General features: G+C 41.3%; 1 protein-coding gene across 2 annotated transcripts in view; it reads left to right on the top strand.

The window, feature by feature from the left end:
- Nucleotides 1–13,205, top strand: part of GRIN2A (glutamate ionotropic receptor NMDA type subunit 2A) — a 428,650-nt gene that overhangs the window by 397,549 nt on the left and 17,896 nt on the right. For both annotated transcript variants that reach the window (XM_031658495.1, XM_031658494.1), the window contains exon 13: nt 12,704–12,942. In XM_031658495.1, the coding sequence (XP_031514355.1) occupies nt 12,704–12,942 (239 nt within the window). The remainder of the gene's footprint in view (nt 1–12,703; nt 12,943–13,205) is intronic.

Genomic DNA, 13,205 nt, shown 5'->3' with positions numbered 1-13,205 from the left:
AGCATTGTTTCTTCCACTGCACTCTAGCATGGGTGACAGAACAAGACCCTGTCTCAAAGAAAAAAAAGTTTTGTTCCCATCTAAAGTACTAGTAATAGTGGATCAATATACCAATGTTACCACGATCTAGCAGCATTAGGCATTACAGTTCTTTTTGCTATTTTAGAAGGTACAACATGCTATCTCTTATATGTAAATATAAAAAGTTATTTCAAGTTTCATGTTTTGATTGGTTAAATCAGAATTCTGCAAACTATGGCCCATTGTATGTTTTTTATAAATAAAGTTTTATTGGAACACAACCACACTCATTCCTGTATTATGTATTGTCTATGGCTGTTTTTGTGCTACAAAGGCAGAGTTGAGTAGTTGTGATACAGACCGTATGGCCTGTAGTGCTGAAAATATTTACTAATTGGCCCTTTACATAAAAAAAAAAAAAATTACTGACCTCTGGCTTAAACAATAAAAGTGACATGTTCTTTTGAAACAATTCCAACAATTGGAAGAATTTAACTAAACATGACTCATATCCCCTTATCCTTAAAGAAATTTTCTCTTTTTGTAAAGAAGTTTCACACTTTAAAAAAAAGTTTTTATTTTTCTCTCTGGTTTAGAAAGTCTGTTTTCTTCAACTTTCCTTATTACCTCACTTAACCCCCAAAGTAAAAGAATACTTATACCTGTACTATGCCACTCACTGTTTTTTTCTATTTGTTACCTTCTATAAACTATGACATACATTCATTATATTACACAAATCCCAATGTCCAGTTAATTTGTATACAGCTGTGCAACTGCCACCCAGATTGAGCTATAAAATGTGAGCAGTATCCTAGAAAGCTTCCTCGTGGCCCCTACCAGCCAGTACTCCCCTGACAAGTAATCAACATTCTGTCCTCCGTGACCATGGGGTGTTTTTTGCCTTCTTTTGACTCTCATATAAATGGTGGAATCATACAACATGTATTCACTGATGTCTTTTATGACATTAATATATATTACTACATGTAATCACAGCTCATTATTTTTTTCATTGCTGGGTGGTATTTTATCGTACAAATTTATCCATTTTGCTGTTGATGGGCATTTATATCACTTTTAGTTTTTGTCTGCTTTGGATATTTTTATACCTTTTTTGTGCACAAAGGAACTTATTGGTTTGGAAATATACCTAGGAATGAAACTGAGGGTAATAGAGCGCGTCTACTCAGCTTTAGTAGATGCTTTGAACCACTGTTCCAAAGATGTAAACCAATTTACATTCCCGCCAGCAGCGCATGTAACTTCTCCAATTTCCAAGTGCTCCTTTTCCACCTTCTGTGAGAGGTAAAGCTGGCTTATGCAACTGAACTCTAGGTGTCTTCATCAGTGGCTGTGTGGTTGGCTGTTGCTGTATGATCATAACCAATAATTCAGAGATCCAGATTCTTTCCCCAACATCCACATTGCCTTATTTTGTGACCTTGGTTCATGTAGCCTGACCTCCGATTTAGCATCAGTACAATGGGGACAGAGGACTGCGGAGTCTGCCCCACCTACTTTCCTGAGTTAGAATTGATATCTTGCTTTTCTCCCACCCCCATGTGCTCTTCCGCTCATCCTTGGCCACGATCTCACCCCATCTGGTGCCTTAGACTTGGGATAAGGGAGAGGAGGTGAGAGGAGCACCTCCATACCTGGGGAGGGGGAAGATGTCATCAAAGGGAGAGCTGAGAGCTCTCCTAAGTCATAACTCAGCCCTGCACACCACCCCTATTACCCTCTATGGAAAGAAAAACAGGGTCTTCCTTCTGCTTTAGTTACAGATGGTTCTGACAGCTGATATGGGGTCCTTTCTGTAATAAGTTTTATTTCTCACTTTCTGTCCTTCTCCATTCCCCTTCTTCTTTCTCCTCCTTCTCTTCCCTGTCTTCTTTTCTTTCCTTTCTACTCTCTCCTTCTCTTTTCATTCCACAACCAAGTTTCCAGTGCCCATTAAGCTCCTTGTGTATACTAAGCAATGGGGAATAGTGATCAAATGGAAGTGATCCATTTTGCTTCTGGATTTCACAGCTTCAGAGAACTTGTTGACAACACTTCAACAAAAAAGAACCTGAAAAGCAGTGAGATCATTTTACTTGCTGAAAGGAAGGAGCTATTTCTTGGCATGTAGAACTAAGCAACATAGCACAGGTTGCCTTGGCGTCACAAGTGAAGCATCACACCCAAATGGCCCTGGCCAGAGATAAGAACTCAGAGGCATCTCCCCCAGCTGGGAGACCAAGCTCCATGCTTTCCCACTACTTCCTTTAAACGGATCATTCAGGCATTTGCCTGCAAACTTAAAGTGACCCGCACCCTATTTCCTTTCATGTACTACTCCTTGCCACATTCTCTCTTTCTCGGGTTGACTCTTCATTCTTGCCTTGTGTGACGCAGGAGCAGAAAACTGTCCTCTTGATTCATTGCACCTTCCCTGCCCAGGATGTGCAAGTAATACATCTTTGAGCTTATTTTCTATATTGTGGTGTATTGAATTTGCATCTTTCATCTGAAGAACTAGGAACTGCTGCAGACTGGGTTTTCCCTTGGGGAGACTACAGGGTTGGGCTTCCAGTGCCAGAGTGATGATCAGGCAGACACAAACTGAACATAGGTCAGACAAGAGCTGCAAGGGCATCAGCAGTTATAAACAAGTTCCTCCTGGGAGAGATCCCCTGGTCATGGATAAGAAAACTAGGCATGAGACCGTCTACCAGGTAAAAGAAGCATCCTGTGAAAGGCACATGTAAACGCCCAGATTTACCTCCCCTCATTGACCATTAGGGCAGGGTTGTTAGCTGCTGTAGTACTGGAACCCCAGTTTAGCTAGGGGCTGTCAAAACAGCACGGGATCTGAAGTTATTGCTGTCTTTTTTTTTCCTTAAATCTATACATGTTTAAAACACAAGAACCCCTTTGTGATATTAAAAAGTCCTCATATCCTTCACATAAGTCATCAGGTTTTGAGGACTCTTGATTGAGAAAATATGCAATGGCAAAAAGTCACTATGAATTCATTTGTGCTCACAAATGCATGTGCCTTTTAAGCCATGTCAGCTTCACCATCTTTATTTGTGTGAGGCAAATTGGTTAAGCAGATTCCAGAAGAACCTGGTATATAATAAGATTTCCTGGATTCCTACAAGGTTTCTGCCATCCTACTTCAAAGAATTATATCTCTCCAACTTCATCCAGTAATGGAAAATTGTGACCATGCGTATTGTTTGATGTTCGATAGAGTTGTCCAGTCCTCTATTGTTCAATCCTCTTTTTAATTTTTCTTCTGAAAGAGACATTGGTTGGGAAGCTGCACAAGTTGTAGTTGGGTTTTTTGGTTTTGTTTTGTTTTGTTTTGTTTTTGTTTTTGTTTTTTTGAGACAGAGTTTCACTCTTATTGTCCAGGCTGGAGTGCAATGGCACAATATCGGCTCACCACAACCTCCACCTCCCAGGTTCAAGCAATTCTCCTGCCTCAGCCTCCTGAGTAGCTGGGATTACAGGCACCCACCACCACACTCAGCTAATTTTTTGTATTTTTAGTAAAGGCAGGGTTTCACCATGTTGGCCAGGCTGGTCTTGAACTCCTGACCTCAGGTGATCCGCCTGCCTCAGCCTCCCAAAGTGCTGGGATTACAGGCATGAGCCATTGCACCCGGCCGGAGTTGGGGGATTTTATGGTTGGGAACCTGTGTGCATAAAATCCCCCATCTCCATCCAACTTGTGCAGCTAATCACGTGGCCTGTGAAATCCTGCAGTGTGACAAGTAGCAATGAACTTGACAATACTCAAGTTTCATCCATGGAGCAGAAACCTCAGTTGGAAGGTGGCGGTGAAACATTTATGCGAAAGACAGCCTGTCCCTGCCTCTAACTGGATACATTTAAGCCTAGCCCTATTTTTATTTTGGTTTTGTGACTTCTCAGCATTATACAGAAATGGAATATTCTGACATTTAAATAAGGAATATTTATCTCCCAAATTCAATCTATTTGTGTCCAGAATCTTGTACTATTTCCTATCACCACCACCATCAAAAGTATTTTTTCTCTTCAGCAAAGAGTGACCCTCTGAGATCATGAGAACAGAGGTCATAGGCTCCAGAATATTATTTCTGAACCCAAGGTTACTTGGGTCTTATTTTTCTCTAGCTCATTTTTTTTGTCTTGTTTGTCAGATTTATTGGGTCTTTGTTTTGTCCTTTTGAGAGTTTTTAAATTTGTCTTTAAAAAAACATGGGTGTTGGGTCACCACAGGGAAGAGAGAAAGGAATGAGTTGCTCATTGCTGCATCTGGGAGGGTGGACTTGCCTCACATGGCTTTGAGTCAAGACGGTGGAATTAATGAAGCTAGGCCCTCAAGGTCGAAGCTCAGATGGTCTAACTGATCTTACTCGGCTCCAAGACCACAGACTACATCCCCAAATCTGATATGCAACTTCCTTTCATCTACAGGACAACTGGGTAAGGAGAGGATTTGGCCCTAATTCTGTATCTCCCCATGCCATCCCCAATTGCAGGACCACCGTTCAGAACTCACAATGACCGAGTCTGTTGCCATTGAGAACACGAGCCTGCCAATGAATCTGTGCCCTAGATTTCCCATAAAAAAGTTGTTCCTTTGCCATTTCCAATTCCATTCGGGCTTCTGAGAAGCCCAAAGTACCCAACCTCTGGGCAACACATGAAACAGGATGGAAATGGGGTCAGTTAGCCTCTCGGTGTTCACAGCAAACCCTAATGAGATCAGCAGCAACAACCTTCTGACGTCTTTCAGCTATAGATGGAAGTCTGTTCCCTGTGGGAAACCACCAGGCTCTATTGCTAGGATCTTTGATTGGAACATACTCGCCCAAGAGCCAGCCTTGATTTCTGGGTTTCAGAATCTATGCCTCACTCCTTTGCCTGGAGCTTCTCAAATTTCTTCCTTTCTTGGGCTCTAATTGATCCTCAGATCTGTGGATCACAAACTAATCAAGGAGGCAGGAGCCTTGTATTATCCACAGTTGGTGCAATGTTATGAACCACATGTGCCAAGACCTGTGCCACAGACTGGGGGTACAAGGAGAATAAGACAAGATTCCTGCCCTGAATAAACCCACCTCCCAGTGACAATTACATTGCAGTGTGACAAATTCTATACAAAAATCCAGGATGTTATGGGGTGTCACGCATTGTTTATCCACAGTTGGTGCAATGTTATGAACCACATGTGCCAAGACCCAAAGCACAGACTGGGGTACAAGGAGAATAAGACAAGATTCCTGCCCTGAATAAACCCACCTCCCAGTGACAATTACATTGCAGTGTGACAAATTCTATACAAAAAAAAAAAAAATCCAGGATGTTATGGTAGAGGAAACCATGGCCTCGTATTTACATTCCTGTTCATTCAGGGAAGACTTTCTGGAGGTGGAGACCTCTGAACTATATGCCAAAGATAGCTATTGCCAAGTTTTCAGCACAATACCATGCAGCTGGTATATCCAGAGTAGACTCTAATGGGTGATGATGATATTGGAGACAGTTTACAATGAATCCTTGCGAGCAGTTTCTTGCAAGTGGGTTTCTCCCAGTCACTACATAACCTCGGAACAGGAGAGCTTAAGCTGCATCTTCTATCTGACTCTGAAATCAGGACAGGACTCTAATAGTGACTGTGTCACCCAGATAGAGTTGACTGGTGACCTTCCTCCACATGGTAGCACCATTGTACACATTTGCAATTTGAATGAGACATTGCACACTCATCACAGCTTACCTTCTATTGTATGTGAGGAGACACTGGATTTCCAATCAGGGGACCATGACTGGAGAAACATGAGCAACAACTGAAGAATCTTAGGTCCACTAAGAAAATAGTTGGGTGTTCACTACAGGTGTACATCTGATGGCCTTACTGTTCCCTGGGTACCCCAGACTTCTTAGCATGAAATTTGAGTTCTTAGCATTCTGGCTTCTAATCCTCAGGCTCCTCCTTTGATCCCTTCTTCTTTCCCAGAAATCCTGAACTGCTCTCTGATCTCAACACTCCCTGTTTCTTCCTGCCTCCAGCCCTGTGCAAATCCAATCATCTCATTTTGCCATAACTACTGGTTTTCATGACTCTCTCTCACAGAAATGAGCTCTTAGAGGCCAAAGACTATCTGTAATTCATCTCTATATGAAAATACAAAGATGCTTGCCACGTGTTAAGTGCTTTAGAAATATTCTCTTTTCAATGAATGAATGAATGAGTAAAGAAAAAACAAATGAAGTCCTCAGAAAACCAAAAAGCAACAGCTTCCTTGACCAGACACGAAATAGAACATCGAACTCAGCTTCTCAGAACCCCATACTCTCTCTTTTCATACCATCACTGCCTTGGGTCAGGTGCTTTGGCAATAAACCAAGAAAAAAAAAATATGTAGACGTGTGCCTGTGGAAGCTGATTTTAGAAGATACATTTCAGCAAATTTTGGACAAAGCCTAACGGGTACAGGTTCAAAATGGATTTTTCACAACTGACCTCAGGGGAGAGGTACTTGGGAAGTTTGAAGGCTAGTCACATTGCTTGCTATAAAGTCTGTTCCCGAAAACTGCAGTTCCTCTGGAAGTGCTGAGAATGAGTCAGGGCAAATAGAGAAATGATTTCTCTCATTTTGGATGTAACAGAGTCTCCATGGGGAGCTGAACCTTCTCCCTGGACTTGCATTCTTGGAATCATAGATAGAGTGAGTTAGACGGGCACAGAGAGCATTATGTGGTCCATCCCACCCACCAGCTTCCCTGATTTCAGGCAATAATAATATCTCCAGAAATACTTATTTTGTAATTAGTGTATGCCAGGCACTGTGTGTATGCAACATCATTTAATTCTAACAAAACTCCTATAAGATAAATACTGTTGTACTCCCATTTTCTAGATATTAAAACTGAAGCTTAGAGTGACTGAGTAAATTCTAACCTCTGTGCACCTGCGTGCCCTCGTCTGTAAAATAGACCAGCCACATTAAGGTTACATGAGTTAATTTTTTAAAACTCTAGTATAGTACCTGAAGGACAGTCTATTTTTTTTTTTTTTTTTGAGACGGAGTCTCGCTCTGTCGCCCAGGCTGGAGTGCAGTGGCCCGATCTCAGCTCACTGCAAGCTCCGCCTCCCGGGTTTACGCCATTCTCCCACCTCAGCCTCCCGAGTAGCTGGGACTACAGGCGCCCGCCACCTCGCCCGGCTAATTTTTTGTGTTTTTTTTTTTAGTAGAGGCGGGGTTTCACCATGTTAACCAGGATAGTCTCGATCTCCTGACCTCATGATCCACCCGCCTCGGCCTCCCAAAGTGCTGGGATTACAGGCTTGAGCCACCGCGCCCGGCCAAGGACAGTCTATTTTATATAATTTTGTTAAATAGAAAAATAGATACATGAATGGATGAGTAGTTGGATAGATTAAGTAGAGTGGCTGGACCATGATCAAAGAGCCAGTACATGTGGAAGGCAAGAGTCTAATGCAGGCCGTCTGACTCAGATTGACTGTAGTATACCTCCATGTTACTATCTAGACCTTACCAGATGATTGGACATGCTTCCCAAAATCTTCAGGGAAAGGTGCTTTCTTTTATACCTCATTCTAGTGTTTTCTACCTGAAACATTCTTTCTTGTAATTTGCTGAACAGTATCTAGTTGAATTTTCTTTCGTTCCTTTTTGTAAATATAAAACCTCTGGCTTCCTCCTTGCCAGTGGGTGGATAGGTAATGGGATAAACTCCTGCACTGTCTGCATCCTGTCTGTACCTTTTGTCTAACCAGCCTTCTTACAGACTCACCCAAGCAGCCAATGGAAGCAAGCTGGAGACAGACACAACACTGCCTCAATTATCCTTGCCTGTTCCCTTTTAGATTCTGCATCTCTCTGACGGTTGACACCTGAAACTCTATTACTCTGTCTTTTAATGTTGCAAGCATTAGGAAAAGAGTGACCTTGACACCTTGCTCCTTCTACTGAACTTACAGCTTTCCTCAGGATGGTGCAGAACTAAGTGGTTGGCAGAGATACTTGTGGCTGGAAACATCTCCCCTGAAAACAGATACAGGAAGAACAGGTGCAAGTTCCCACGGGCACAAAGAAGTTCTGCAAATGTACATGAGCTTACTGTCATTGGAGGAGGTGGAAACACAAAAGGAGAGGGCTTTGAGCATTACATGGGGACCAGTCCTCTCCAGTGGGGAGACAAAGGCAGTGTGGTTTGACTGCAACCCCAAAACTTCCCAGGCTCCATCTGTTCCCAAGAGAGCATTTAGCTTGTGTCTTCCCAGCAAGAATGCGTCTGCCTCAGGAAAGAGATTTAATTGCCCCATTTACCAGCTCTAGTTCACAAGATCACACTGACAAAGATCACGGCCTTTTTAATAGGAGAAACTGACAGCAGAATGAATATCATAGAGCCACTCCTTGGAAAAATGAAATTTGATGCTTCACCCTACCTAAAGGATGCACATTTCCCAGCCTTTTACTCTCAAGCCCGCTGCGGGTTCCCCTTTGCTTTGTATTCCGTCTATTTATATGGCAGAATAACTCACTAAACAGATTTGAACACTTCTGCGATGCTGCCCAATTTAAGCCTGGGGATATAAGAAAAGAAACAGAAACAGAAAATACGGATTCAATGCTCACTACATGCTGCAGGCCACGAAAAATATCAAAACCATAAAACATGGTCCCTGATCTCCCTCTAGGAGATTACAATATACTTGAGTAAATTAAAAATGAAATAAGAAAGTATTTGAACTATAGTTCAGTACACTAGTCAAAGAGGGCCACGAGGCAGGAAATGATTGATTTGAAAATGATTGGAACAGGCTGTAATTGGTAATGAGAAATGTGCATTTGCTCTTTTTTTTTGAAATTGGAGTCTGCTTTACTAGGTTGACTTCCTCTAAAAAGAGGTATTGTTTGGGCAAAGGGCAGAAGGAAATCTTTTTATTTACATCCTGAAAGGAATCAAGATGATGTTTCTTGTATCAGACTGCCCTCCTTACAGGCTTACAAACCTGGCTTTCTTTGGGGTAACACCGAAAGGAAGATGTTCTGGGAATCTGATGAGTCATAGCGAGAAGACCCATTTTTGTGTCCTCACAGACTCCAAAGGGTCTGAGCACAGTGGCTCATGCCTGTAATCTTAGCACTTTGGGAGGCTGAGCCAGGTGGATTGCTTGAGCCCAGGAGTTTGAGATGAGCCTGGGCAAGATAGTGAAACCTCATCTCTACTAAAAATACAAAAACTTAGCACAGCATGGTGGCGTGTGCCTGTCGTCCCAACTACTTCGGAGGCTAAGGTGGGAGGATCACCTGAGCCCAGGAAGTTGCTGCTGTAAGGAGTTATGATCGCACCACTGCACTCCAGCCTGGGTGACTGGAGTGAGACCCCATCACAACAAAACAAAACAAAACAAAACACCTCCAAAGGGAGGGGGAAGTCAATAGCACATTGTATTTTGAAAGGAATGGCATTGGTGTTTTTGTGAGAAGAGGAAGCAGTCGTGCAGGTCTGAGGTACATGGTGGGCAGAGAAATCTGGATGAGTTTGAGACAGTGTTGGTGGACAGTGAGATATTATTTCAAAGTCTCCCATGACCTTTGTGATTGTGTGGAAGTATGGGAGGCTGTTGGAAGAAAAGGAATTGAATCAAGATACCCTCTTCTCATCCCTTTACCTACATGACTGATTGATCAGCACCCATTTTTGTGTGTGAGAAACTCGAAAGGGGATGGATTTCCTATTTTGTAAAAAACCTTATTAGCATGTATGCTTTTTTCTGGTTAATACATTCGAGACCTTTCATGAGTCACTTAGTCTGTAAAAAGAAAACTAGGAAAATCTCTGCCCATCAAAGTGAAGAAAATGCAAGGAGGTTTACCATCTGTTTGAAGCTCTCAGTAAGAAAGTAAAGCCCAAATGAGCATGTGAGTTCAAATGCATGCTACTTAAATGGTGTAGTAATCAAAGTAAAAATTTTTCCATACAAAAACTCATCCATTGAAAATTCCTGGAACCATGGAACCATGGCAGAAGCAAACCCAGAAACTCTCTGTAGGGATGTCTCTATAGCCTAGTGTTCTTGGGAGTCCCATGGGGCTTAGAGGGAAAATAATTTGGCAGAAGATTAGCTCATGGTCAAAAGTTACAGATGTCACAAGGAAGTAACCCACCATGAGAGTCAGAACACGCAGCAAATAGAGGGATGAGAATCCCAAGAACTAAGGTGGGGGTTGGGGGGAGTCATCTGAAAGACTAGAGGTTTAAAACTATTAAATATATAAAAGTTTTGAAAATCATAAAAGGGTGGGATATTATGACAAAAAGAACAGGCAGAACTGTAAAAAAAACCAAATGAGTATCACAATTAAAATAAAATTAAAACATAAAGCTAAATATTACTAATAAAGGAATAAATTAATGTGAAAATTTATCTATTGGAAATCACCCAAATGCAGCACAGAGAGAAAAAAAGAATGCAAATATTAAAACAAGGTAAATAACCTAGAAGAGAGAATGAAAAGGTCTACAGTATTTTAAAGTTTTCAGGAAAAAAAAAGATGGGACTATTAGATGCCATTAGGGAATTGCAAATTGAAAAAATGAGCGAGCACTACATCCCTATGAGAGTGGCTAAAACCCCAAATGCTAACACGAACACTGACAACGATAAGGGTGGTGAGGACTTGGAGCAACAGGAGCTCTCTCATTCACTGTTGATGGGAGTGCAAAATAGTACAGCCACTTTGGAAGAAAGGTTGACAGTTTCCTACAAAGCTGAAACACAGACTTACTGCATATTCTAGCAATAATGCTCCTAGGTATTTATCCAAACGAATTGTAAAAACTGTACCACACTAATGCAAGATATTAATAGGGAAAACTGAAGGGAGCGGGGAGAGGTAGTATATGGGAACTCTCTGTACTTTCTGTTCAGTTTTTCTGTAACTATAAAACCACTCTAAAAAATAAAATATATTAACTTTTTAAAAAAAGATATGATGGGGAGAAGTAATGTTCAAAGCCACAGTAGGTGAATTTTTGCCAGAACTAAAGTTGTAAGTATTCAAATTGAAAAATCATACTAAGTCCAGAGCTGAACCAATAAAACAAACCACACCTAGACTTCACACCAAAGACAAAGTGAAATTCTCAAAAGCAACTGGAGAGAAAATATAGATTAAATAGAAAGTAACGATAATAAGATGATTAGCCAACTTTTCAACAACTGCCATCCAGATCAGAAGAAAATTTAACATCCTCAAAAGGTCAAGGAAAAATAATTGTCAACTTTGATTTTTATATTCAGCCATATCATTCAAGATTGAGAACAAACCAAAAACAATACATGCTAATTTCACATAACTTAAAGACCAATATTAAATCAATCATTATGATTGACTTCTTCAAAAAGAATTGATATAAACATTCAGAGTATTTCCTTAATTTTTCTCAGCATGTCCCCATTACATCTTAGACATCATGTATATACATATACATATAAAATATAGTCATACTTTTCATTTAACATATGCATCTTCCTTGATTTTTACTGTCCTTGAAAGATCATTTTTAAAGGCTGAATCATAGTCTAAGTACCATAGTTTAGTGAATTGCTAGACAGTTAGTATATAATTGCTAGATGTTTAGATCAGAGGATTTTCTCCTAAATGGCAACTGGATAAAATGCACATAGAAGAGAGAGAATAATTCTAAGCATGCCTACTGTTTTCTTCCCCCATTGGAAAAAACCACCTGGTTATTTAATTGCCTACTGAAGTTGGGGGGTGGGGATACTTTAGTTTGCAAGGGTCCATTCAGAGCCAGCTGGATGTCTCTTTTCAATTAAAGTTTTGTGCTCTAAGTATACTGCTCATGTGTGACTTTTCTAAGTAATCCTGAATGTTCTAAAAAGAAAAAAAAGAAATCTATTTGAGGATTGCCATAGGCCAGGCACTGTGTTAGGCATTTTCTTCACAACAATAAATAGTAGCAAACACACTACTTATGAAACTTACTATGATCTGGGTCCTTTAGGGATTTTACACATTCTCATGTCATTTGATCCTCATGGCAACTCTATAGAGGAAGTATGTTCTATTATTATGCCTATTTCACAGACAGGATAACTGTGGCTCTGAGGCCATGCAGCTAGCAGATGATGAAGTCAGAATTGCAATGAAGTCTTTCTGTGGCACATTCTGCGCTTTTATTCCCATGTCTTGTTCAAAGCTTGGGTGGGTGTTGGGGGCAGGGGTAGGGGAAAGCAAGGTCAGAAAAACATAATAATGACCAAAAAAAAAAAAAAGACAAAACTCCAAAAACCGAAACCAAAACCAGGAACTGTGCTAAGTTATATATATTATATATGTATATAATATATAAATATATATTAATAGAGAATAACCTTGCTGTACTCTGTCTGCTCTCTATATATATGTTCTCTATTTTTATATATAAATTTCATCACTGCAACAATATTAGGTAGGCTTCGTAATCACTATTATCTTCACTCAAAAAGTGACCAAATGGAGAATCAGCAAACTCAGAAACTTGCCTTATGGTTACATAGCTGTGAGTTGCACATCGTCTGTTCCAAACCTAGAAGCATCTGCCCCAAAATGCATGTTCTGGTCCTCACTGCCTATGAATGTTGTATCCTGTCTAGGTGAGATGGAGGAGCTGGAGACCCTGTGGCTCACGGGGATCTGCCACAACGAGAAGAACGAGGTGATGAGCAGCCAGCTGGACATTGACAACATGGCGGGCGTGTTCTACATGCTGGCCGCTGCCATGGCCCTTAGCCTCATCACCTTCATCTGGGAGCACCTCTTCTACTGGAAGCTGCGCTTCTGTTTCACGGGCGTGTGCTCCGACCGGCCTGGGTTGCTCTTCTCCATCAGCAGGGTCAGTACCCCCGGGGGCTACTTCCTTGCACCACAAGGAGGTTTAGAAAAACGCGTGGGTTCTTGACGTCTCAGTGGGGTCTGCACTTTCTTCCCTTGCCAGCCCTTTTTGGGCTTGTCAAAAGAGCATCCAGATTTTGTGCATTCATAAGCCAGGAGCTGCAAACCTAGATGACTATGGAAGGCAGAAAGGAAATGGGAGTGGGTGCAGCAGGCGGGACATGAGAAAAAATAGCACAAATGATGTGAGACGGCAGCTAAACC

Source organism: Papio anubis, chromosome 18 (assembly GCF_008728515.1).
Source record: "Papio anubis isolate 15944 chromosome 18, Panubis1.0, whole genome shotgun sequence".
In the NCBI taxonomy this organism is placed as follows: domain Eukaryota; kingdom Metazoa; phylum Chordata; class Mammalia; order Primates; family Cercopithecidae; genus Papio; species Papio anubis.
This window is presented reverse-complemented; position numbering and strand designations above follow the sequence as displayed.